Source organism: Eurosta solidaginis, chromosome 2, assembly GCF_040869045.1.
Source record: "Eurosta solidaginis isolate ZX-2024a chromosome 2, ASM4086904v1, whole genome shotgun sequence".
NCBI classification, from domain to species: Eukaryota; Metazoa; Arthropoda; class Insecta; order Diptera; family Tephritidae; genus Eurosta; species Eurosta solidaginis.
In genome coordinates, this window is record NC_090320.1 from 241,173,185 (window position 1) to 241,199,870 (window position 26,686).

The 26,686-nt window shown below is 37.5% G+C and overlaps 3 protein-coding genes across 11 annotated transcripts in view; 1 reads left to right on the top strand and 2 right to left on the bottom strand.

The window, feature by feature from the left end:
• Positions 1–10,662, bottom strand: part of LOC137240730 (uncharacterized) — a 66,322-nt gene extending 55,660 nt beyond the window's left edge. Inside the window, exons 1-11 of one of the 7 annotated variants that reach the window (XM_067767359.1) lie at positions 10,347–10,662; positions 4,735–4,975; positions 4,498–4,658; positions 2,868–2,940; positions 2,629–2,803; positions 2,402–2,570; positions 2,301–2,338; positions 2,184–2,232; positions 1,965–2,109; positions 1,827–1,898; positions 1,660–1,768 (exon numbers count right to left, since the gene is read on the bottom strand). In XM_067767359.1, the coding sequence (XP_067623460.1) occupies positions 1,660–1,768; positions 1,827–1,898; positions 1,965–2,109; positions 2,184–2,232; positions 2,301–2,338; positions 2,402–2,570; positions 2,629–2,803; positions 2,868–2,940; positions 4,498–4,658; positions 4,735–4,829 (1,086 nt within the window). In that variant the 5' untranslated portion in view covers positions 4,830–4,975; positions 10,347–10,662. Of the gene's footprint in view, positions 1–1,659; positions 1,769–1,826; positions 1,899–1,964; positions 2,110–2,183; positions 2,233–2,300; positions 2,339–2,401; positions 2,571–2,628; positions 2,804–2,867; positions 2,969–4,497; positions 4,659–4,734; positions 5,427–10,346 lie in introns of those variants that run through there. The other 6 variants (XM_067767358.1, XM_067767357.1, XM_067767356.1 and 3 more) reach the window with 6 other exon arrangements.
• GMF (Glia maturation factor) lies at positions 9,433–18,788 on the top strand. 3 transcript variants are annotated; one of them, XM_067767363.1, is made up of 4 exons: positions 9,433–9,657; positions 10,367–10,460; positions 17,154–17,344; positions 17,417–18,788. In XM_067767363.1, the coding sequence occupies exons 1-4, from the start codon at positions 9,655–9,657 to the stop codon at positions 17,543–17,545; spliced, it is 417 nt and encodes a 138-aa protein (XP_067623464.1). In that variant the 5' UTR covers positions 9,433–9,654; the 3' UTR covers positions 17,546–18,788. The 3 variants fall into 3 exon arrangements, with proteins under 3 accessions (XP_067623464.1, XP_067623466.1, XP_067623465.1); XM_067767365.1 differs by lacking the exon at positions 9,433–9,657 and adding an exon at positions 9,753–9,772; XM_067767364.1 differs by lacking the exons at positions 9,433–9,657; positions 10,367–10,460 and adding an exon at positions 15,441–17,086 and having other exon boundaries at positions 17,159–17,344.
• On the bottom strand, positions 18,264–24,080 carry LOC137240731 (zinc finger protein 32). The gene is made up of 4 exons (XM_067767362.1): positions 23,893–24,080; positions 23,679–23,821; positions 23,487–23,606; positions 18,264–23,427 (listed from the first exon to the last, which is right to left on the bottom strand). The coding sequence occupies exons 1-4, from the start codon at positions 24,013–24,015 to the stop codon at positions 22,476–22,478; spliced, it is 1,338 nt and encodes a 445-aa protein (XP_067623463.1). The 5' UTR covers positions 24,016–24,080; the 3' UTR covers positions 18,264–22,475.
• Positions 24,081–26,686: the final 2,606 nt, after the last annotated feature.

Here is a 26,686-nt window from a genome sequence, read left to right on the forward strand (position 1 = left end):
ACTGATCGTTCCTCCAAAATTGTCTAGATCTCGTTCTGTATGTACCAGATACCAAAAACTATTGATTTAGGAGAAAATTTAGATTGAGTTATAACAATTTATGGATTTTACACCAGAGGGGGAGATAAAGGGGGGCGGGCGGAGGGTGTCACTACTTACTTTGTAAGCCCTCGACTTATTTGACCCCTTGAGTCTGTGATATTGGTGAAGGCCAGTATACGTAAAGTTATAATGTGTAAAAATTATGAAAAATAATTTCTCGAAGGGTCATGGGAGCCCCACCCCTCTTTCCATGTTCGAAAAAAATTTCGCTAGTAGACTACTGTCTGTGTCCCAAATTTCATCAAAATCCGTGTAGCCATTCTGGCGTGATTCAGTCGCAAAGACGAAAAAATATAATAATTAAATTATAACTGTTCCTAGGGGGCGGGGACCACGCCCCTTTTGAAAAATATATAGCTAGTAGATCCTTCTAGACTATTGGCTATATGTGTGCAAAATTTCATCCAAATCGGTCCAGCCGTTCTTCCGTTATTGAGTCACAAAGACAAACGTCTGGACAAACATCCAAACATCCAAACATCCAAACATCTAAACATCCAAACATCTTAACATCCAAACTTTCCCATTTATAATATATATTAGATATTAGATATAATAGATATTAGATTAGATATTAGATAATGGTCGCAGCTAGGTGGCGCAAGGATCGAGATATTCACAAAAATCGTATTTGTGGTCCGATTTGGCTCGTGCTTGGAACACATAATATATACAAGAATAGAAAGCGAACTATCAAAAAAATCGCCGCTAGGTGGCGCAAGGATAGAGATATTCACAAAAATCGTATTTGTGGTCCGATTTGATTTGGTCCATATTTGGAACACATAATACATACATGAATAGAAAGCGACATATGATGCCCGATTTGGCTCATATTTGGAACAAATATTGCATACAGTCCAGTAGAAGTGACATCAAAATATTTTGGAGTTGGAGGAGGGACAAGCATACGTGGCGCAGAGTCGAGTAAAGTCTTTGGAAGGATTATGTATTGAGGACTTAGGTTTTAACAAATTGTCAGGAAAGAGTCCTCGTAATAATGAGTCACTAAATGAACTAAATAGAATGAGAAATATTAGGCAATTAAATAAAGACTAAAAACTTGAAAATAAAATAATTTAAAAAATTGTTTATGTTACAACGGTTTTATTGAAAACAATACTTACATTAAGTAGTAATAATACTTAAAGATAGAAAATAATTAGTTAGGTCCTAGGTACTAGTCATCACACTCCTCATCAGTCTAGGGCGTTGATCAGACAATTAAATAAAAGCGTTGGACGCGTGAAATTTCTTAAAATGTGAGGCGTAGCATAACCTGATTAAGGTTCAGTTGGTCTTGTATATGACTATCACTAGAAATTTGACGCATCCAACGCTTTTATTTAATTGTCTGATCAACGCCCTGGACTGATGAGGAGTGTGATGACAGGTACCTAGGACCCACCTAATTATTTTCTATCTTTAAGTATTATTACTACTTAATGTATGTATTGTTTTCAATAAAACCGTTTAACTTAAAATTTTTTTTTTATTATTTTATTATATATATAGATAACTTTAAAAGAATTAGGACAATTGTACATATGTACACACCTGGTGTTTATCGCAGTTAAGCATCGTATCGTTCTTGCAAACACTCAGCTCTTTTCGATTATTATTTTTATTGTATATTTCGTAAATAATGTTATCCTTTGCTTGGCAACTATTGAAAGTGAAATATGTGTCAGTTATTAAATTAGGATAATTTCAATCCCACATACCTCTTTTTAGCAATTTCATCAATGTCACTCATGTTTCCGTTGGCCACATCGTCAGTTACCTCATCACGATGACTAATTAAAGGATAAGAAATTATTTCCAATACTGCAAACATCTTCATTGTACTGCTTTAAACCTACCTTTCATCAAAAGTGGCAGTGTCATGATTGAATTCCTTTGCCGGACTAAAAAGATCAGTCACATAATTATCTGCTGCTTCAGCACTACGTGCCGTTGGTATTTCAGTTTCTTCAAAAGCTACCTGAGACATTGCATTTGCAGAAGCTTTAAGAGTAAAAGGTATTTGAGATTTTAATTGAGTATATTTCTTTAAATTTCTAGACATCAACACTGCCTACCATTACTAAGCTTTGGTCGCTTCTCGCAAATATTTGGAGGTTCCATTATCTATTTTTCATATATTAAAAATAAATATTTTTATAAGGTCAGTATAAGAAATAATTACTACTACAAACCTTTCTTTTTGTGGATTTCGCATTTGTTTCGGGTTGGTCTGCGAAGGTAATTATTTTAGATTTACTAATGAACATCCTAAAATTTACTATCTCAAATCTACCTTCCATCATTCGCATCAATGTATTAAATTCATCTGCTGTAGTACTACCAAATCCCTCTTCATTTGGTGCATAACTTTCGGCGTGGTGATTATCTACTTCGTTGATAGTAATCGCACGTATATGTATACAAGTTGTTCTACTACCACCATGACCATTTGTTTTTGTCATCTGCATAAAAACTATACTAATTTCCAATGCAAAAAAATTAACTTAGTACACTACATACATTGGACACGGTTTTGTTTATAACCTCTGTGGATTTGCTCCATTCAACAAATTTTTCTGTTTCATCCAATAACTGTGTATAATCCGTAATGGATATAGTGCTCTCAATAGAATTTCTCACGGTTGGTTGCCTTTTTCTTTTCGTTCGAGAAGAGGTATTGTTAGCATATGATTGGCTGATTTCGAGAAAGAATTTAATTAAAAGTTGACAAGGTTTAAATTTGAAAAAGTCATAAATACCTGCTCTTACGCTTAACTGGCAATTTAAGGGCGGACAAACTTCCACTCTGCGCCACTAGCATTTCGGATCTTCCTATATTTGGCAATATAATACATAATAACTGCAATTTAAAGATTTCCTAATTTTTAAGTTTTTTGTGTTAGTAGTTAACGGATTACGTAGAAGATTCAATCTGGTTATATTAAATCGTTCCCGAGATGGTCGAGCTAGTACTATAATGGTGCTTGTTACCGGAAGAGGAACGCACACTCCCCAGGGAAACACGAGTCACTCTAGCTCATCTTCGATCTGGATAATGTAACAGGTTAAACTCTTACCTATCCAGAATCAACCCCTACATACAAAATATATACCCGCTTGCAATGTGTCCCCACATGATACCAACCATCTCTTTAATTGTAATCCAACGCCTCTAACACCCCTCTCATTATGGTCCACCCCTGTTGAAACAGCAAGTTTCCTTGATAGGATATTGATGACAATTTGTAGATATAAAATCGTCAAGTCACATTGGCTGCTCTTGTGAGTAAACAGAGAAACAATGCTTGCGACATACAAACAAATCTGAGCTCTTGTTGTTGTTGTTGTAGCAGTGCTTTGCTCCATCCAATAGGTGTGACTCTTCTCTTCTGTTGTCCGCCGTGGTATGTTGGTAGCGTGCTCCGCCTACCACACCAAAGATACATAGTTCACGCCCCGGGCAAAGCAATATCAATATGTTAGATACAAGGTTTTTCAAAGTGGCGCTGCAGATGTCGCTCGGAGTGAGCAGAAAACAAGTAGGTCTCGTCCCGCGAATTTATAGGAAAAATTAATGAAGGAGCACGACGCAAATTGGAAGAGAAGCTAGTCCTAAAACCTCTTCGGAGGTTATCGTGCCTAACATTTACTTTTATTTATGTCAGAGGCCAATGATAACTATCCTGCTAGTGTTCGTGCTAATTGAGCAAGGCGAAATACTTTTCCTACAATAACAACAAGTAACAGGCGCGAGGCGCTATATCCGTATCCTACGAGGGGCATCGCCGGTTTCGGAAAGTGTTTTTCCATCACAAAAACAACAACAATATACCCGACAAGCAATAAGCTTCGATCTTTACAAACCAAAAGAAGGAAAACGTTGTTGTTGTTGTTGTAGCGATAAGGTTACTCCCCGAAGGCTTTGGGGAGTGTTATCGATGTAATGGTTCTTTGCCGCATACATATCCACTACGCTCCGGTAACACAGCGCCAATAAGGTGATAGCCCGATCATCTCGGGAACGATTTATATGGCCACATTAAACCTCAAACCATACCTCCCTCCCCACCCCCAAGTTCCATAAGGAGCTTGGGGTTGCCAGATCCTCGTCTGTTAGTGAAACAGGATTTGCCACGGATAGGTGAGGTTGACAATTGGGTTTGGAGAAGCTATATATTGCGCTGGCAACCTGAAGGGTTGCGTTACACAGCCCCTTGAATCTGGTATTTCAGTCACCTCTTACGACAGGCCTACCTACCGCGGGTATATTCTGACCCCCTAACAAGCTGAGGGTAAGGAAATACGTGGTCGGTTACGATATCGGGTTAATACTTCTTTAAAATATGGCAAAAGAAGAACTATTCCTGCTTTATTTCACGCAACACTTACTCAACAAATCGTTAACCTGCAACTCGTGCACCCTTAGAGTAATGTAACAGAGATATGATATCGAACGAAAAGTGAGATCATTGGATTGATTTTTAAGCGTGACATCCAAAGTACGTTGTAGTCCATTACGCAGTTGCGTAATAGCTAAACGCATCTTTTCACTGTAAATAAATAGTTAAGAAAAAAAATTAGACCCCCTCAAAATACTTTCGCAGATGCCGTTATGCCATAACTTACCAAGTTTTCGCCACATTTATTGTCTGCACTTCATTGCTTTTTGGTAGTGCGCCTCTTCTACTTGTCAACCATAAGTCTTGGAAATCGGTGAGCATTTTCTTATGAATAAAATACTTGTATTTTCTTCGAAATGCATAAATATTAGGAACCAAGTATTAATGGCAGACTTTTTGCCAATTAAAATGTGCTGACCGTTATCAAACGGCATTTCCGGTCGTAACGGCACTTGCTCTGTTGTACACTTTGCAAGCGTCTTTTTAGTAAATATTTTGTAGAACTTTATATTATAAATATATTAAGCTGGTAAGAGTGTGTGAAAATTTGCTACAGCAAACCTTCTTTTAATATAATAATCAAAGGAAATGCACTAATTATCATTAAATTTTAATTGTTATTTTCATTAAAGATATTCGAAAGCACATGCAACCCTGTTGTACCCCAGCAACTATCGTCATTTTAACTTTGACTTCACATTCTGCACCAGTGATGTCACACATTTTTTTAATAGCTCCAACATTTGTGTTGAAAAATTACAACTTTTCTCTCCATGAATAAGAAAAATCCAAAAAAAAATCTTTATGGATCGATGTAATACTCCTATATTGCTAGTAAAACAGACAGCTTTCAAAATTTGTATGATTGTGGCAGTATAAGCGTAATTAGAAAAAATTTAAATTAAGGTACATTCGACTCTTGAATACAAAAACATTTAAACAGCAATATGCTGGCACTGTGAAGGGCCAATTAACTTCCTTAACCCTAACGGCATGGTCGTAACCATACCCATATCCATAACCATCTCCATTGTGATCGATTAAAGGTGTCGGTCACTTAAACAGCTGACATTTTCATAAAAATGAGGAAAACGCAAAAAATTACAAACATATTCCACAAACAATAAGTCTCTTAGTCAAAACGTATCCAAAACAATGAATAAAATATACAAAAGGTTAATAAATTCACCAACACAAATATTTTAGGTTATGGATATGGCGAAAAACCAAAACTCAATTGGTTGGCTATGATGGCGTTATGGTATGGCACCATTAAAGGTCAATTAATGGTGACTTATAACCATAAAACCATAACCACATAGAACAGCTGATCGAACCTACCTTATGAAAATCAATGTAATCGATTAATTGTGCTAACGCCATAACCATACCATAGCCGACGAATTGGTTTCTGGTTTTTCGCCATATCCATTACCTAAAAATATTTGAGTTACTAACATTTTGTATATTTTATTTATTGTTTTGGATACGTTTGACTAAGAGACTTATTTTTTGTGAAATATGTTTCTAATTTTTTGCGTTTTCTTCATTTTTATGAAATTTTCACGATTTTTAGGTTAAAGCACCATTAATATATCACACTGGAGATGGATATGGATATGGTTACGACTATGGCGTCAGCGTTAAGGAAGTTTAATTTGGTCTTTAATCGATTACATTGATTGCCATAAGGTTGGTTCGATCAGCTGTTTTATCTGGTTATGTCACCCTTAATTGGCCCTTGAAATTTGTGAGTGTACTCGTATGTAGTAGTAATATAATTAAAAACGTAGGAAGTTTTCTATTTACTGTCAATAGTTTCCTACACGCAACCACAAAATACATATATGTAAAATTTTCTACGGTTTTACATTCCTATATTCAAACCAATGCATATTTTAAGAGAAAATTTATAAATGTGACAAAAATATTGAAACTGGATTTTTAATTAAAAAAAAAAAAAAAACAATTTTCTATGCGCGGCAGCTTTGTAAACTTTTCGAATACTTAAAATATACATTTTAAAACTTTGACGCTAAATACAAAATCTGATCGAAAGGACTTTACTAGTGTAAGTGGTGTTTTGTTTTTGAACGTTAACGTGAAAATATGTCCTACCTTTGTTATGTTTCAGGGACATAATAGTTGTGACCTTATTCGCTTCAAAATAATAGAATGAAAATGTTAAATTTTTTGTTCCATAATAATTATTTGTCTTTTTTTTCTAAAGTTGTTTGATAAATATAATTATCAATAATTTGTTTTCTATATAATGCTGGTAGGTACGAATTTTTTCGAGCCGAGCAAAACACGTCAGCAATCCCTTTCTAGCAAAGGCTAAGGGAAACCAACCAAACGTAATAAGCCAGGCTACCTGACATAAGTCTTACGTTAAGTAAGGAGTCATCATACAAAGTGTATTCAAAACTGTTACCTGGCAATCACGATAATGTTGGTACCAATAATTTTGAAATAGAAAGTCTTCGCTTATCAGGGAATCACTCTTGCCAACAAGTTCTACTTTAAACTAGGCTCCGTTTTTTCAGTACGAGTTTTAGCTCTAGTCAAAGTTGACTAGAGTTTAACCTGCCATTTCGGCCGCTTAAGCTGAGAAGAGCAGCACGAGTGTATTGTTATCGAAAAAGGTCAAATTTAACTGGCACTGAAAAACGAGCCGATAAAGCTGAAAAACAATTTCTCGCATGAGCATAATTGGAACGATATTTTCGTCGGCAAATGACGGAAAGTTTCAAGACCGATGTGCAGAGTGTACCTAAGCTATGAAGGTAGCACTATTTCTCATTGCTTAACAACAAGAGGGAGAATGAGGCGAACTCCCTCTTTATCGCTACAACAACAACATGAGCCAGATTCTATAATATATTAGGTACGATCGTACTATAAGTCGGTGTTTACACACAAATATTTTGTGTGCTGGAATTCGTTACTTGGTGAAGAAAAGGTTATCAGGTAAGAGGACGGGCACCGATTTCCTTATACTCGGCGACTGGCTTTGTGCTATCTTTCTTCTGTTTTCATTGAGGAACTTTTTGTTGATTTTGAACTCACACTTTTATATTTTTAAGAGTTGAAACAAAATGTAATTGTTGCATACATAGATCTCGGTGTTTACGCAGCTCCAAAAGAGAAGTGTGTAAACAGCGACTAAAGACATTAATATGGTAATGTTCCGGTTGAGGAAATTATGCACAACTTGACTATAAAAAGATATAATGCTCATAATAATTACTAAGCAACGTAAAAACTAAACATTTGCGCATAGTCATAGTTAAAATAAAATTGGTTTGAAATTTAGTTGCAGTTTTTTGACATAATTGTCTATGAGCTATCTGTCAAAAAAGCTGCAACTAAATATAAAACCTATTTCATTTTGACTATGACTATTCGCCATTGATCTTTAATTATTATTGAAAAAGACTTGAATTTTCGTTTTCAGTTTGAAATTCTGAAATAATAATTAAATTTGATGTCTGGTATTAATTTGCTTTATTTTAAGCTATTTATTCTTTGTTTGAGAATTGATTTTTAAATATTTAATTGCGCAAAACGGTAGTAATTTACAACAGCGGTCGACTGCTAATACGTGTCCAAAAATATCGGGATGGGTGTCCGAAGGCGGAGATGAAAAATTTTGTGAACAAAAGGATTTTTCACGGAATTAATTTTGATCCCACATCATTGGTGAACGATTGATGTTGTATTAACGATAAAGACACTCCCGAAGGGTTTGGGGGTGTTATCGATGTTGATGGTCCTTTTTCGTATATACATTCTTTACGTTCCGGTAACAAAGGGCCATTGAGGTACTAGCCCGACCATCTCGGGAACGATTTATATGACCACATTAAACCCGTCCTCCCATCCCCTAGTTCCATAAGGAACTTGGGGTCGCCAGAGCCTCGCCTGCTAGATATGTGTATGATACATTCATATTTATAAGAGGTTTCCCCTCGCGTAGGTGAGGTTGACAATTGGGTGGCGGAAGCTTTGAAGTTATAAAGCTTTGTAATGGGCTTAACAACCCCTTGGACGGTTGTTCCTTGTAGTGGGTGTATGTTGAAAAAAATGACGGCAACTCTGTTCAGGAAATGAAGGAAGACAAATTCTGTCTCTCTTGCTGCTGTTGTATTTGCGTTGTTGCTCTGCTATCGCAAGCACTAACTATACGTTTTGAACGTAGTTTTGCTGACAAAGCTCTTAGTTCCAGTATTATGTTGTTAATTGTAAAGAAATAAAAATGTATAGCGCAGTTAGGTTTTAGTAAGAAAAAGCATTTGAAAAAAATGTTCTTAGCTCAACTAGTGAAAAAAATCTATCACGAAAAGTGATAACCGATCGAAATATCTGGATACCAAAACAAGATTTTTTTCCGATAAGTCCGTGTAATGTGTTTGCCCTTAGATCCATCACTTTTCTTATTAATGCGTCGCCAAAAATATCTGCTATGAAATGTTATTGGCATTGTAAATTTTACCAAGTAGCGCAACTAACAGCTGATCGGTAAAAATTCGCACATTCACACGCACAGTTCTCGACTCAGTTTCAAAAAAAAACTTTAGATTATTTAATTCAAATTTTAAAGTGAGATAATCCTTACAAATTTATGTATACAGAATATATATGGCGTTTTTGTTGTTATTAAAACAATAGTTTTATTTATATTAAAGCTTTTATCATTTTTTTTTTAACTTTGAAAAATCTCCGAACACCATTCCTTCATTATATGACATTCGACTGCCTAGTCCACTGCCTTCCACTCTATTCGCAACATAACCTCTACTTAAGCTGCCAAACTATATAGTAAACAATGGTTATTGGTCTGCAACATTTTATTGACTGAGCAATAAGATTTCCATATACATAAGTAAATTTAAAATTATATGGGGGTTAATGAGAGTGTGCCAAATGTTGTGGGCAGAGTTGCGAATTTTAACCTCAGTGAAAATGGGAGAAAAGTACCAAAATCGTTGCTACACCAATTGGACGAAAAGTGGCAACCGTGGCTCTGCTATCGCCAAGTATTTATTTTTTACTTCCGTATACACATATTCCACATCAGAAACACTCAGGAATTTTTAATACTTACATTATATTACCACCAAAAACTTACTAAATTTACTTTAAAATGGTAAGAGAATTTGTTTAAGTTGAATTTTACATTTATTAAACGATTTTTCGTTTGATTAAATTAATTATGACTAATGTAATGAGTGCGTACAGAGAATACCGATGTCAATAAAAGGGTGCGGAAAATAACAGAACTAGTATGAAATGAAGACCCCAGCGGGTTAGGGGATCAGAATATACCCGCGGTAGGTATGCCTGTCGTAAGAGGCGACTAAAATACCAGATTCAAGGGGCTGTGTAGCGCAACCTTTCAGGTTGCCAGCGCAATATATAGCTTCTCCAAACCCAATTGTCAACCTCACCTATCCGCGGCGAATCCTGTTTCACTAACAGACGAGGCTCTGGCGACCCCAAGCTCCTCATGGAACTTGGAGGTAGGAAGGGAGGGAATGGCCTGAAGGTTTAATGTGGCCACATAAATCGTTCCCGAGATGGTCGGGCTAGCACCTTAATGGTGCTATGGCACCGGAGCGTACCGGATTTGTATCCGGCAAAGGACCATCACATCGATAACACTCCCCAAAGCCTTCGGGGAGCAACCTTATCGCTACAACAACAACAACAACAGTATGAAATGAAGCATAAATGTAACTGATAATGTTGTTATTGTATGTAATTAGCGATGATGTTGTTTAGTTTTTAAACATGCGAACATAAGTTTTTTGATTGAATGGTTTTTGTAAAATTTACATATCTTGCAATTTTTTCAGGGCGATAGCAAAATCTGTGACATCAGCGATGATGTGCGCGACGCATTGATGAAGTTTCGTTTTCGCAAAAGTACTGCCAACTCTGCACTGATATGTGAGTATAAATTAGGTGTATATATAATTTAAAATGTATTGATTATCATAACAAACTGGCGATAATTAAATTTTAACTATTTGATGTTTTCAACCATCTCTCCTTTTCTCCTTTGTAGCCGATTTTTGGTACCTTTTTTTATAAATTCGTTGGTTTTTTTTTTTTGTTTATCTTTTTTACGTGCCTTTCACGTCTTCTTTTTGTTTTTATTCGCGCACAAAAAAGTTTTGATTATGATGGCACAACAAAGAGACGAATAAGTACAGTAGCAATTGAAACTTGAGCAATGTTCAAGAGCGGTATCGAAAGACGTTTATTGACCCTACGTCCTTAGCTGCAGGTTGTATTTTGGAAGTACAAGAGAATGGGGGCATAAAAAAGGGCCCCTTTTTGAAATGGTACTTAAATTCATACTTTTTAAATAATCATAAAATACAGAAAGGAGTACCCGTAGCTTGATTTTGTGAATGCATAAATTATGCTGGTAATACTTTAGGACAGAGGTGGAATGCTTATAAACGAACAAAAATGTCGGCAGAGGTGTCGAAAGACATGTTTTTAGCTCGGTATTATTTCATTTCATTTCCTTTATTGATAGGTTACATTAGTACAATGAAAAATATCATTTCTTATAGTACAACAGTATATGGAACAGCAAAAATACAAATCATTCTTAAATCTAGGCAAGATCATAAGACAAGAAAAAAAAAACAAATACAGATATAGAAATATAAATCAGGAAGTCATTAATCACAGATAAATTATTATTTAGATAGTGAAACTTGTGAACAAATCAACTAGAGAGTATTAATGTATTTTACCGGTAATAAGCATATAAAACTTCCCTAAAGTTGCTTTTAGTAATACTACTGCGAATGGACATTGGTATCGAGTTCCAAGTACGAATGGCATTGACAAAGAATAGCCGCGAGGAGGTAAGGTAGTTATAGCTTGGTACAATCAGATCATACGTCCGTGAGGACCTGGGAAAAATTAGCTTATCATAAAGATATCTAGGTTCCTTACATATAATAAGTCTGCAGAGAAAAATACAATTTCTGGCCTTCAGATAGTCAGCTATATCGCACCCTAGTAATCGTGTTCTCCAATTCGAAATATGGTCAAATTTGCCGAACACATAGCACTTATCGTGGTTGAAAGCTACATCGATCTTATGGGCAGAATGCGAGCTCAGCTTACTGTATACCAGTTCGGGATAGCATATAGCCGGCAAAATTAGCTGTATTGCAAGCTTTCTCCTAACATGGAAAGGAGTAAATGCAGCTGACGTTCGAAGGTTCCTTAATATATTGTATACTTTGCAGACAATAGAGTTTGCATGATCATCGCATGTCAAGCTACTGTTTATGATAAAGCTAAGATTGGTCACTTTTGGCACCAGTTTTAGAACATTACCACCAATATATAAAGGAGGAATATTTGAGAAAGCTATAGCTTTTTTAGATATCGGGAGGATGTAAGACTTATCACTATTAAGGCACAAATAATTTCTCGTGTCCCAAGCCGAAATGGATGCTAATTCATTATTGAACCTTTCACAAAGATGACTGGTATCCTCATACCTTCCCGATAGATATAATTTAATGTCATCAGCGTAAGCGAGCATATTGGCATGCTGACAGATATAGAAGATGTCATTAATGAAAAGACTAAACAATAAAGGACCTAGAATAGATCCTTGAGGAACACCAGCCAGCAGTGGTTTAAGGCTAGACAATTCTGAGCCAAATTTGACACGTTGAGTTCTTCCCCCTAAATAGCTCCACATAAGATGTGTTGCGGAAATATCAAAACCAAAACAATTAGTTAGCTTCATGCAGAGTAAGTCGTGGTTTACCGAGTCGAAAGCTTTAGAAAAATCTAAGAGGCACAATAGGTTCAGTTGGGTTTTGTTAAAAGGAATTGTAATCTCGTCCAGGATTTTTAATACGGCAGTGGATCAGCTATGGTTGGCTCTAAAGCCTGACTGATGCGGGGACAGCAGTTTCAGTTTACCAATATGCTCATGTATTTGCTCAGACAACAACTTTTCGAAGACTTTAGAAAGCCCAGGCAAGATGCTTATAGGCCGAAAATCACCAGGACTACTTGCGGACTTCGTTTTTGCAATTGGTTGCACTGTAGCGATCTTCCAAGCATCAGGAATAACCTGAAAGTATATATTTTACTGATGCCAAAAGATATTTGCAAAATTAGCGTTGATAATTTTATGCACAAAGGTGTTCTACCCCTGGTTTTGGAGCGGCCAGGGGTTGTTCTCCGGATTACTGATACCGAGGTAAAAACGTGTCTTTTGAACTCTCGACATTTTTGGGCGTATAAAAACAGTCTACCCTTGTCCTGGAGTATTAAAGAAAGTAGTTTTTATTATACATATTGCATCAGGGGAAAATGTTATTGAACACACAACAGGAGGACGGACAAGGCACTCAAACTTGCGGGCGGACAGTAGGGGTGAGATATTGGCGGATCAAATAGAAGAAACGACGGTCTGCACAATAAACGGAGACGCCCCCACACGTATGGTAGGAAGCTGTCACAGCTCGCCAGATATCTCAATCGTGAGCGCAGAACTCGTAAACTGCGTCAACTGGCAGCCGATGGTAACATTGGCATCCGACCACCTGCCCATACTTATTTCGCTTGAGCGTACCGCCGACTTCATCGTCACTGAAAAACGCACTTTCATAAACTTCAAAAAAGGAAAGTGGGAAGAATATAAATCCTTTACAGACAGCCGCTTTGCTGCCCTCCCTATCCCGACTGATGCCCGCCAAGGGGAGCGTGCCTTCCGTAAGGTCATTTAATCCGCCTCGGCACATTTTATTCCCGCCGGGAGAATTCCCGAAATCCGGCCCCACTTCCCGGCGGAGGCCGCAAACTTAGCGAGAGAACGTGACCTTATAAGACAGCTTGATCCAGGCGACCCCCAAATAAGGGATATAAACCAACGCATCAGATTGCTTGTGGATGAACACAAGCGGGCGAAATGGGAGGAGCACCTAAGAGGTTGTAACCTCTCTACCGGTGTGGGTAAACTTTGGTCCACCGTAAAGTCCCTATCGAATCCGACTAAGCACAAAGACAAAGTTTCCATCGCCTTTGGCGACAAAGTGCTGTCGGACGCGAAAAAATGCGCGAGCGCTTTCTGCCGTCAATATATAATGCATCCTACGGTCGACAAAGATAGACGGAGATCCAATAGACACGCACATAAACACAAATTCAGCGCGTCACCAATCACCATCACCGCTAAAGAGGTTGAGGACGCCATTGGTCGTGCTAAACCATCCAAAACAGTGGGCCCAGACGGCATAGCCATGCCGATGCTTAAAAGCCTAGGGAAAGAGGGTTTCAAATATTTAGCGCATGTTTTCAATCTGTCTCTTTCCACCTTTGTCATACCTGAGAAATGGAAAATGGCCAAGGTGGTCCCGCTACTAAAGCCTGGGAAACCAGCTAACATAGGTGAGTCGTATCGTCCGATATCTCTCCTATCGCCAATGGCAAAGACGCTTGAAGCCATTTTGCTCCCTTATTTCCAAGCAAATTTGCAGCTAGCCCCTCATCAGCATGGCTTCAGAAAACTCCATAGCACTACCACCGCGCTAAATGCCATTAGCACCCAGATAAATTGCGGTTTAAATCAATACCCCCACCATAGAACAGTACTCGTAGCGCTAGACCTATCAAAAGCTTTTGATACGGTCAACCATGGCTCGTTACTGCAGGACCTGGAAGGGTCTACCCTTCCCCCATGTCTTAAAAGGTGGACCGCAAATTATCTGGGTGGTCGGCAGGCATCGGTGCAATTTAGAAACGAAACATCAAAACCAAGGAGAATTAAACAAGGGGTGCCACAGGGTGGTGTCCTATCCCCACTTTTGTTTAATTTCTACATATCTAAGCTACCTTCACCACCGGAAGGAGTCACAATCGTTTCCTACGCCGATGACTGCACAATAATGGCCACAGGCCCAGGCCCAAAGATCGATGCGCTATGCAATAAAATAAACGGCTACCTCCCTGATCTCTCCAGTTTTTTCGCCTCGCGAAACCTGGCATTATCACCGACTAAATCTTCAGCGACCTTATTTACAACATGGACGCCCCAAATGGCGACCATTTTGAACATCCACGTCGATGGCAATACGCTACCGACTGTCCTACACCCCAAAATCTTGGGTGTGACGTTTGATCAGGATCTACATTTTGGTGAGCACGCAGCCGCAATTGTTCCGAGAATTCAGAGCCGTAACAAAATCCTCAAATCCCTCGCTGGCAGTTCTTGGGGAAAAGATAAAGAAACGCTCATGACTACATACAAAGCAATTAGCCAGCCGATTACGTGCTACGCGTCACCCATATGGTCGCCAAGCCTAAAAATCACCCACTGGAAGAAACTACAGGCCTGCCAAAATACTGCTCTCAGAATCGCCACGGGCTGTCTTCTTATGTCCCCAGAACACCATCTGCATAATGAGGCGAGAATACTCCCCATCAAGGAGAGAAATGAGATGCTGACCAAACAGTTCCTGTTGAATACCCAGAAACCTGGGCATCCCAACAGACATCTGATTGATGAACCAGCACCGCCTAGGGGCTTAGGGAGTCATCTCCGTAAGCATTTTGAGGAAATACGGCACCTGAGAACCCAGCCGTATGAAGTGAAAAAACACAAGCAGGTCCTTGGTGAACTCCATAAACAGGCGTCGGACCTTTATTCCGGGAATTGCCCGGTGAATCCAGTACTTAACGAAAATTATCCAAAACTTGCGGAAAAGGAACGCATACTCCCCAGGGAAACGCGTGTCACTCTTGCTCAACTTCGTTCTGGATACTGTAACAGGTTAAACTCTTACCTATCCAGAATCAACCCCGACATACAAAATGTATGCCCCGCTTGCAATGTGTCCCCACATGACACCAACCATCTCTTCAATTGTAATGTGGAACCAACGCCTCTAACACCCCTTTCCTTATGGTCCACCCCTGTTGAAACGGCAAGTTTCCTTGGACTCCCGTTAGAGGATATTGATGACAATTTGTGATCGGTCGCGGCTATTAGGTGGGGCGAGCATTGCTACAACAACAACAACAACAACGGACAAGGCAGCAGGTAGATACATTTAAAAATAAATGGAATATTGAGGTTTTGGCTTTAGTTTTGATCCCTATCATTGAATTCGACGCTGCGGCCAACTAAAGGTAGGGGGTCCGAAGGCGAAGAGAGTGTGTACATACCTAGCCAAGCCTTCGCTGACAGTAAAGATACCAAGCGAGCAGCTGCAACTTTTCAGTGGAGGGGTGTATTCTGTGAACCTACAGATCCTAGAAGGTTGGGGTCGTATGTAGAAGTTCACCCACGGAGAAAACCTTAAAATGGCCGTTCATTTGGGAATGACCAGAAATATTCTTTTGGTATGTTTGGTGATGCGATAAAATAAAAATCACTCTGAGAACTTTCATATGGATTGCGTTGGCAGCTAGCAGCTAGCTATAAAAAGGATTGATATTACACTTCACATGTCAAACCGCGTTACGCGCTATGATGAGTATCTGCCACGTAAAACGAAATTCCAATGGAAACATAACAAGATTCAGGAGATGCGACGTACCGATAAAGTAAATATGACCAATGGAAGTGGTCAAGCAAACGAACGCAGGCTTGATTTCAGATTCGTGGTAGTGGAAAGAAGAGCGCGTGTAACGCACATGTTAAAAAAGTCGTGTCTGCCAACTTCAACGCCAGGAGCGATAAAACGTATATTTGGCAGCAAAGCCCGAAGGTTCAGCCCCTGCAACAATACCTCTTGCCATGAATTTAGACTAATCGACTTCGCCTGCGACCGAGACATTGTTTTATACTCCTGTCCTGTCTTCCGGTCAAAAAAATAAAAAATATTGCTACATGTTTGTATTTTTGGATGTGTGCAACCAAATTGGCATCCAACTCGCAACAGCAAAAGACAGGTTACCTGGAAAAGGAAATGAGAACAGCAACTTTTGAAAAAGTGTTTAGAAAGTGAAATATTATAATTATTTTAACATTTTAACTTCATGTTTTAACGAAAATATCCAAATTTCTAAAATTTTGTTTAGTAAACAGATTTATTTTATCATTTGAATGATAGAAAAGTCAACACAAAATGGAATTTCAAAAAAAAAAGGGATGTGTATATTTTTTCAGAAAAAGCGATTTGTATAGTTTTACATACATTTTTTTCCTCTGAATAAAAAGGAGTTTTGTAAAGCGACCACATTCTTATTTCTAAGGGCGTCAAGATGGCGGCGTTAGAAGATGCTTACATCCGCCACCTTCTATAATTCCATCATGCGTATCCATAATCCGAAAAAATTTATTTTTCTGTCAAGAGATAATTGTACTCCATTATTGAGATATTTAGAGAATATATAGTTTTATGGTTTATAAAGAAGATATTTGAAAATTTTACCAAGTGAGCCTGTAGTTGAGATAAACAAATTTTGCTAGGTTGCTAACCGACTTGGGCTGCAATAGCTGACGTATGTTGAATTTTGTTTGGAAATTAGCTACTACATGTTCAAAGAAAAATGATTTAGTGCTTGCAGATCGATTCAAAGATGTGAATCATATTTTTTTTACTGAAATCTACATAATATATTATATTAATGTGTTCCCTGTTTATTTAGTAAAGGTCGATCGCGAGAAAAAATTGGTTATACTAGATGAGCTACTGGAGGATATTTCCGTCGATGAATTGCAAGAAACACTGCCAGGCCATCAGCCACGTTATATTATTTATACATACAAAATGATACACGACGACCAAAGAATTTCCTATCCAATGTGTTTTATATTTTATACACCACGTGATAGTCAAGTAAGTAACAACAAATTTCACATATCGCTAGAACAGTTCTTAAATGTTTCGTTGTTTTGTCTTACAAAACAGATTGAGCTGCAAATGATGTATGCGTGCACCAAAAGTGCACTACAACGCGAAATTGACTTGACGCGCGTTTATGAAATACGTGAATTAGATGAACTAACTGAGGAATGGCTCAGGGAGAAACTCAAGTAAACAAACAAACTGTTAAAAGACTACAAAATTAATTAAATAATTATATAAGCAATATTGTGTATAGGTTCGTTGGTGTACATAACGTATGTGGCATTAGGGTAGTTACAAGGTATATGGTGAATTTTAATTTTTGTTCTATCTTTCGGGGCACCCTCCTAAAATATGCCAATAGATCAGAAAATGATTATTGCAAAGTTTGAGGCCAATCCGATAATGTTAAAAGGTGCCTCATCAGGTCAAAGTTAGGAAAAACAGCAATTTTTCAGAAAAAATTTTATTGTTTCGTCAGTAAAAGTGAAAACATTTATGCCAGGAACTTCACTCGTATACCATTGAATATTTTAATGTCCATAGACGTTTGCATGGAAATTATAAATTAGGGATATCCACTATGACCTGATCTGTAAATGCTAAATACTGCTAAAAATAACCGTTTTATAAAAATATTATCAAGATCAAAATCAATACAAATAAAATGACCTATCGAATGGTGTACGAGTCAAGCTCCTGGCATAAATGGTTTCACTTTTACTGAGGAAACACTAAAATTTTTTTCTGAAAAATTTTTGTTTTTCCTATCTTTGACCTCAATGAGGCACCTTTTAACATTATCGGATTGGCCTGAAACTTTGTATCATTTTCTAATCTATTGGCATATTTTATGGGGGTGTCCCAGCGGAAAATCTAAAATTGATTTCTTGTGGCCACCCTAATGTGGTATTTATGTTTGTACATGGAACTTAGAAAATACCAACGATTTTACACCAAAAATATATGTCTAAATATATAAAATCATTAATTACTTATACGCAAAATAGTTAAATGTAGTGAGTAACATAATAATTATTCCAAAGTATAATATTTTCAAGTTCGTATTATTTTTGAAGTATGTACCATTTTATTCTAATGTAAAAATACCAAAATCGACGTAAACTTAAAAATATTCCATGACAAATATATATAAAAAAAAGAAATGCTCCATTCCCACGTTTTATAAATACGTAATTTTTATAACATCATTATATTAAAATATAATTTATCTTATATACGTAACAAAAGAAGCTGTGCTTGCCAAATTTAATTTTATTTATTTTGCAATGCTACACTTTTTTATGCATTGTGCAGGTATATTGTATGTAAATCTATATTTAAATTAATAACTTACACGTTTGTAAAAATTTATCATACACATAGAAATAAATACGTAGATATATCTGAAATAAATGAATCATAAGCACCAACATACATGCCAGCGCTTAGAATGTACCCGCGGTAGGTATGCCTGTCGTAAGAGGCGATTAAAATACCAAATTGATTCAAGGGGTTGTGTAGCGCAACCCTATCAAGGGGTTGCCAGCGCAACATATAGCTTCGCCAACCCAATTGTCAACCTCACCTACCTGTGGCGAATCATGTTTCATTAACAGCCGAGGCTCTGACGAACCCAAGTTCCTCTTGGAACTAGGGGGTGGGGAGGGCGCTTTGGCCTAGAAGGTGTAATGTGGTCATATAAAACGTTCCCGAGATGGTCGGGCTAGCACCTTAATGGTGCTATGGTACCGGAGCGTACCGGATTTGTATCCGGCAAAGGACCATCACATCGATAACACTCCCCAAAGCCTTCGGGGAGCAACCTTATCGCTACAACAACAACAACACAACAACATCGCTGGCCGTCTACAAATTCAAAATGAGCGTTAAATATTTATCATCGAAGGCAATACTCGGGCGCCATATCAGATGCTTTACTCTTTTATTCACATAATAAAGGCAAACAGTGTGATAAAAGTAATCTGCTTTTAAGTCCCCACTACGATTTCTAGTAATCAAATTATAAATTGCACCCTTCGTATGTTAACTCTTCTTTTGTGCTACCTTGTGAATCGCATGTGGTGCAACTTCTCACCATCTCTTCAACTGTATTGTGGAACTAACGCCTCTTAAAAGCCAAATTAAACTTCCTTAACCCTAACGCCATAGTCGTAACCATACCCATATCCATAACCATCTCAATGTGATCGATTAATGGTGCCTTAACCTAAAAATCGTGAAAATTTCATAAAAATGATGAAAACGCAAAAAATTACAAACATATTCCACAAAAAATAAGTATCTTAGTCATAACGTATTCAAAACAATGAAGAAAATCTAAAAAAAGTTATTAAATTCACCAACTCAAATATTTTTAGGTTATGGATATGGCGAGAAACCAAAAACCAATTGATTGTTTATGGCGTTAGCGTTATGGTCTGGCACCATTAATCGATTACATTCCTTTCCATAAGGTAGGTTCGATCAGCTGATTTATCTGGTTATGGCTTTATGGTTATAAGTCACCATTAATTCGCCTTTAAGCCCCCATTACTGATACTTAGCATAGACTTGACTTGCCTTGGCGTAAACTTGGCAACTTAGCCATAGTGTACAAGTACAAGTGTGTTGACTTATCTGTCAAGCATTCTGACAGGCACTCGCTGGATTCGGAATGACAGCAAATTCAAAATGGATACCATTACCGAATGCGCCGAATGATTGAAAAATTGAAAAAGTCGAGACGATTGGTAGACAAAAATGTTGTCGTTGAGACCAAAAATGCGACTCTAGACCTGAGATTTCCATCAGGTGAGCGAGGCTGTTTGTATTTTTGACGTTTATCGCTTAGTGAACACACTTGTATAGGTACACTATGAACTTAGCCACGATTATACTCCACTTGGCGCATACAATCTGGCATCATAATCAGCGTTGAAATTTATTTTTAAATAAATGTCAATTTGTATGACAAACGCCTCGATTCTGAGCGTTACCGGTAAAATAGTTCCAGAACATTATGTAACCGAATATCGTTACCAGTTCTTTTATTCGCGATTCTGGCCCAAGTGGTAACGCTGTCATCACCAAGAAACTCACCAGTGTCTGTGGAGAAATTTGAATGGTAGTTTTCTCCGCTTTCACGGTTGCCACTTTGGTCCATTTGGACCAAAAATGGTCCCTTCCGAACCCATGTGTTTCGCTGGTCCATTTTCTTCAATTTTGGTCCTTTTAGGCAGTAGCTACGATTGGTGCTTTTCTTTCTTTTTCACACTCAGGTAAAAATTCACAATATTGCCCAAAAATTCGCCACACTTTCGTCAGCCCCCATATAATTTTGAATTTACTTCAATGGAACTCTCACCATAAAAAAATTGCTCAGTCAGTAAAATGTACCAGAACAATAACATTTCACCTAGGATATAACTAAGCCAGGCATTAAAAAGAAAAGTGTTGGCAAACATATTGTCGTTAATTGTTGATGAAATAACCGACTAATCAAAAAAAAAACTTGTTTTATAATAATATTAATAACAGCTAGATATTTCGATCGGTTATACAACACTATGTAAAATATATGAAAATAAAAATTTCTTCTCGCCTAGCATAGCTTATAGCGAGCACTCTGTCGTGAGCCTAACACTTTCAAAACTTATACAAAGAAATTCGATGCATTACTTCTCGTTTGGAACTTTGATATTTAAATCTTTCTTATCCAGCTCAATGAGTTCAAGGAATTCCAGGACTATTGTGGTGTTAAGCCACGCAAGGTAATTGAAAACTAAGTATCTTCGCACAATAAATATTTTAACTCGAAGACAGAAGGAAGCAAATGCAAAAGAGATTTGATTTCGGAAGAAATGTTTTGTATAAAATAATTCCCGTAGGCGCTAGCAGAATCCCTGAGTCTTGGGATCAAAACTCACACTTACTGAATCTAGGCTCAGATATTAAGTTTAAACGCTAAGAGAAAAGGTAAGCATCTATAAAAATAGCACTAACAAAATTGCCTAGTTTCATTTATGATTTACTGAGCTTTCCACATACATAGTTCGGCAACACCAGAACGCAAATTTTGAACTGTTTCTTACTAAAACCTAACTGTACCATACATTTTATTTCATTGCAATCAACAACATAATGCTGTGTCAAAATATAGTATCATTTTTGGTTGCATGCCCATATATTTGTTTGTTCAGCTTGAATTAAAGGAAAGTCTTCACTATGTTTAGTAAAATTTTATATAGAAACATCTTAAAGTTTTGTATTTTATACTAATAAAATAAAACAAAAATTTGGTTCTTTTTTGGATGAATTTTGGTCCCAAATGAAATGGTGTGGCAACCGTGTTCGCTTTACCGAAAATGTCTCACTTGTAGATATGAGGGTTAACAAATAAACGGGACGATGTGTATATGCATGTTAGGTTTCTACATAGGTATATTGTAATTTATTCTGTGAAAGTACATAATGTAAACAAATATGTATAGCAAGAGGCAACACTTTTTTACTATTATCTTTACTTATTTGCGCTTACAATTCTTTATTTTTCAGTTTTACCCTTTTCTGAACAACAGCTGTTGTGTGGGTATTTCGATGTAACCACCTACTTTTGTGGGTAAAAAATTATCCGGCTACTTTCGCAGGTAGAATACCAAAAGGGTGTAAAAGTTGCCACATGATTTCGTTACCGTGGTGAAGAATGTTGTTACCACACTAGAATCGGGTCGAAAATGTCAAAATGAAATGGAAACAAACAAATGGCATCTCAAAATGTAAACGTCACTTAGAAAATCAAAATTCAACAGACTTCTAAGTGAAGTTAAGTGTTGCTAAGTTTTGAGTAATCAGTAACATGCAAAGTTCATTTAACAGAACTGTAAGTGACAGTTCTCAAGCCAAGTCAAGTCTATGCGAAGTATCAGTAATAGGCCCTTAACACCCCTCTCATTATTGTCCAACCCTGTTAAAACAGCAAGTTTCCTTCCTTGTATTCCCGTTAGAGGGTATTGATGATAATTTGTGATCGGTCACACCTATTGGATGGGGAGAAGCACTGCTACAACAACAGCAGGGTGAGCCCACTTTTTGCTGTAACAACGGTAATCCGTTATTTTTACTAAAAATATTTAGGTGGTGGAGGTGGTGGTGCTTGCGCCGCCACCAACATATGCGCCATAGTTGTATGATGTGTCATATGTGTGGGGTGATTGGGTTGTAGTGGTGCATTCAACGATAAATGATGTGCATGAGGGTGTAGGCTATCGTGGTGTGGTGGTGGGTGCGTAGGTGGATGGGGTGGCGGTGCTGCTGCGGTATGATAATGATGAGACATTTGACTTGTCAATGGCGGCAAATTCAACAAATTACAATTAGCATGCGTACGAAAATGTACACTCAAACTACCAGCCGATCCAAATTCTTTATCACAATCTGGACATTTAAAACTTTCATGTGGTAGAAGTGAACTGTCCGGCACTAGGCCACTTGAAATAGCACCACCACCAGTCACTATAATCACAGGTTCGGGACAAGTAGTATCTACAGCCTCATCTTCATCATCATCACTACGCTCGTGTAGCGCATGTAGCTTTCTTTTATGAGCTTGCATATCACGTTGTCGACTAAATGATTTGCCGCAAACATCACAATGATGCGTCTTTATTTGGGTATGTATAACCATATGTTTGGAAAGATCTCCTGCGCTGTAGAATGCCTTCTGACACACGGGACATAATTGATTACGTATGCCGGTGTGTATCTTTTGGTGTGCTTGAAAATTGCCAAGCGCAGAGAATTGTTTGGAACATATCTCACATTGAAATGGTCGTTCGCCGGTATGCGTTCTCTGATGTATATGTAAATTGTATTTTTGCGCAAATCGACGTGGGCAATAATTACAAGCGAATGGCTTTTCTCCGGTGTGAGTGCGTAAATGCATTTGTAATTGCGCGGCACACTTGAAAGTTTTATTACATTCATAGCAGGTTGGTGGTAGCTTAGGTAATGGCTTGGGCCCGCGACGTTTATGCTGATCAGGTGGTTTGCGTTGATAGCGCGAGCGACGTTTGCTAAAAAATGTCAAGTGTGAAAGTGCTAAAAATTACTTGAAAATGAAGATGAAAATTACCTCTTTTTCAGGTTCGATGCCACATCGGAATCATATTCAGATTCTGGTGCTAAAAATACCTGTGACTTATTGTTTAAAGTTGATATAGGCAAGTCTGTGTTCGTTTCAGCATCACAAAAACTTATTATTGCATAGAATAGATTAGTTTGTTATATATTCACTTTTAATATAACGAGAGTTTAGCCTAATTACCCATATCCCCGATCTTGCAAGCCCAAGTACTGTCGCAACCTCATATCGGAATTCTCGCATTCCTGCTTAAAATGATAGGCCACTCCCAAGCGATATATACAATTGTTGCATATGACTGCCGGCATCCCATCACTTTTATAAACCTAAATTAAAATATTAAGATAAATATATTGAAAATACAATATTTTAGTAAACATGTGTAAATTTAGTTTACCCTTATCTTTGCGCACATCATCAGCATTGTACATGGCATCATTGCGAACTCCGTGCTATATATGGATGTGAGTGCACCTTCCTCTAGGCATACTCTGCATATTTTATGAATGTTATAATCCATTGTAGGTTTGTTTTCCAATAATCACAGTTAACGAAACAATTTAGGGACAATAAACAAAAACTGTATTTGTTTTGTTTACGTATGGCGGAAAAAGGAATAGGAATAACAAACTAGGCACTGTTCGCCGTCATCCGGTGGCAAAATCCTGAGCCAGATAAATAATTTTGCATGTAAATGCCCAGCAAAAATGTGCCCGTAAATTGCTTAGGAAAATGACTGAAAGCTGTGTCGATGGAACACGTAAATCGTTAAGTAGCATTTGTACAGGGCATCGGTAACTTTCGTGACCAGTCCATTCCGTCGTACCTATTTATGTGATTGTCCATACTGCTCACACATATACGGTTTTAGGTTATCGAAATGTAAACAAACCGTAGTGCTGTACTGTTCTTACATTCACGTTATGGCAGTCATATTTTAAGTTATATACCTGTAACTGGACGAGTATTTTTACAGTATTTTTACGTTAATATGACCGCCTTTTGACTAGTATTATGACCGTTTTTATACTCAGTTGAGCAGAGCTCACAGAGTATATTAAGTTTGATTGGATAACGGTTGGTTGTACATATATAAAGGAATCGAGATAGATATAGACTTCCATATATCAAAATAATCAGGATCGAAAAAAAATTTGATTGAGCCATGTCCGTCCGTCCGTCCGTTCGTTAACACGATAACTTGAGTAAATTTTAAGGTATCTTGATGAAATTTGGTATGTAGGTTCCTGAGCACTCATCTCAGATCGCTATTTAAAATGAACGATATCGGACTATAACCACGCCCACTTTTTCGATATCGAAAATTTCGAAAAACCGAAAAAGTGCGATAATTCATTACAAAAGACAGATAAAGCGACGAAACTTGGTAGATGAGTTGAACTTATGACGCAGAATAGAAAATTAGTAAAATGTTGGACAATGGGCGTGGCACCGCCCACTTTTAAAAGAAGGTAATTTAAAATTTTGCAAGCTGTAATTTGGCAGTCGTTGAAGATATCATGATGAAATTTGGCAGGAACGTTACTTCTATTACTATATGTACGCTTCATAAAAATTAGCAAAATCGGAGAAGGACCACGCCCACTTTAAAAAAAAATTTTTTTGAAAGTAAAATTTTAACAAAAAATTTAATATCTTTACAGTATATAAGTAAATTATGTCAACATTCAACTCCAGTAATGATGTGGTGCAACAAAATACAAAAATAAAAGAAAATTTCAAAATGGGTGTGGCTCCGCCCTTTTTTATTTTTAATTTGTCTAGGATACTTTTAACGCCATAAGTCGAACAAAAATTAACCAATCCTTTTGAAATTTGGTAGGGGCATAGATTTTATGACCTTAACTGTTTTCTGTGAAAATGGGCGGAACCGGTTGATGCCACGCCCAGTTTTTATACACAGTCATCCGTCTGTCCTTCCGCATGGCCGTTAACACGATAACTTGAGCAATAATCGACATATCTTTAATGAAGTTAGTTCACGTGCTTACTTGAACTCACTTTATCTTGGTGTGAAAAATGAACGAAATCCGACTATGACCACGCCCACTTTTTCGATATCGAAAATTACGAAAAATGAAAAAAATGCCATAATTCTATACCAAATACGAAAAAATGGATGAAACATGGTAAGGTAATTGGATTTTTTTATTGACGCGAAATATAACTTTAGAAAAAACTTTATAAAATGGTTGTGACACCTACCATATTATGTAGAAGAAAATGAAAAAGTTCTGCAGGGCGAAATAAGAAACCCCTAAAATCTTGGCAGGTATTACATATATAAATAAACTAGCGGTATCCAACAGATAATGTTCTGTGTCACCCTGGTCCACATTTTGGACGATATCTGGAAAACGCCTTCACATATACAACTACCACCACTCTCATTAATGCCTTTAATTTGATACCCATAACGTACAAACTCATTCTAGAGTCACCCCTGGTCCACCTTTATGGCGATATCTCGAAAAGGCATCCACCTATAGAACTAAGCCCCACGCCCTTTTAAAATACTCATTAACACCTTTCATTTGATACCCATATCGTACAAACATATTCTAAAGTCACCCCTGGTACACCTTTATGGCGATATCTCGAAAAGGCGAACACCTATAGAACGAAGGCCCACTCCCTTTTAAAAATACTCATTAACACCTTTCATTTGATACCCATATCGCACAAACAAAGTCTAGAGTCACCCCTGGTCCACCTTTATTGCGATACCTCGAAAAGGCGTCCACCTATAGAACTAAGGCCCACTCCCTTTTAAAATACTCATTAACTCCTTTCGTTTGATACCCATATTGCACAAACGAATTCTAGAGTCACCCCTGGCCCACCTTTATGGCGATATCTCGAAACGGCGTCCACCTATGGAACTAAGCACTACTTCCTTTTAAAACACTCATTAACACCTTTATTTTGATACCCATATTGTACAAACAAATTCTAGGGTCACCCCTGCTCCACCTTTATGGCGATATCTCGAAACGGCGACCACCTATGGAACTAAGGATTACTCCCTTTTAAAATACTCATTAACACCTTTCTTTTGATACCTATATTGTACAAACAAATTCTAGGGTCACCTCTGGTCCACCTTTATGGCGATATCTCGTAAATGCGACCACCTATACAACAACCACCACTCCCTTTTAAAATCCTCA

Excerpts from the sequence above, each read along its gene's own strand:
- GMF (XM_067767363.1), top strand. Across the intron at positions 10,461-17,153 it reads TGCCAACTCTGCACTGATAT|TAAAGGTCGATCGCGAGAAA; the intron begins GTGAGTATAAAT and ends CTGTTTATTTAG. Across the intron at positions 17,345-17,416 it reads ATACACCACGTGATAGTCAA|ATTGAGCTGCAAATGATGTA; the intron begins GTAAGTAACAAC and ends CTTACAAAACAG.
- LOC137240731 (XM_067767362.1), bottom strand. The coding sequence starts at position 24,015 with ATGGATTATAACATTCATAAAATATGCAGAGTATGCCTAGAGGAAGGT. Across the intron at positions 23,607-23,678 it reads TTGCAAGATCGGGGATATGG|TTTTTGTGATGCTGAAACGA; the intron begins GTAATTAGGCTA and ends TGCAATAATAAG. Across the intron at positions 23,428-23,486 it reads GCATCGAACCTGAAAAAGAG|CAAACGTCGCTCGCGCTATC; the intron begins GTAATTTTCATC and ends GACATTTTTTAG.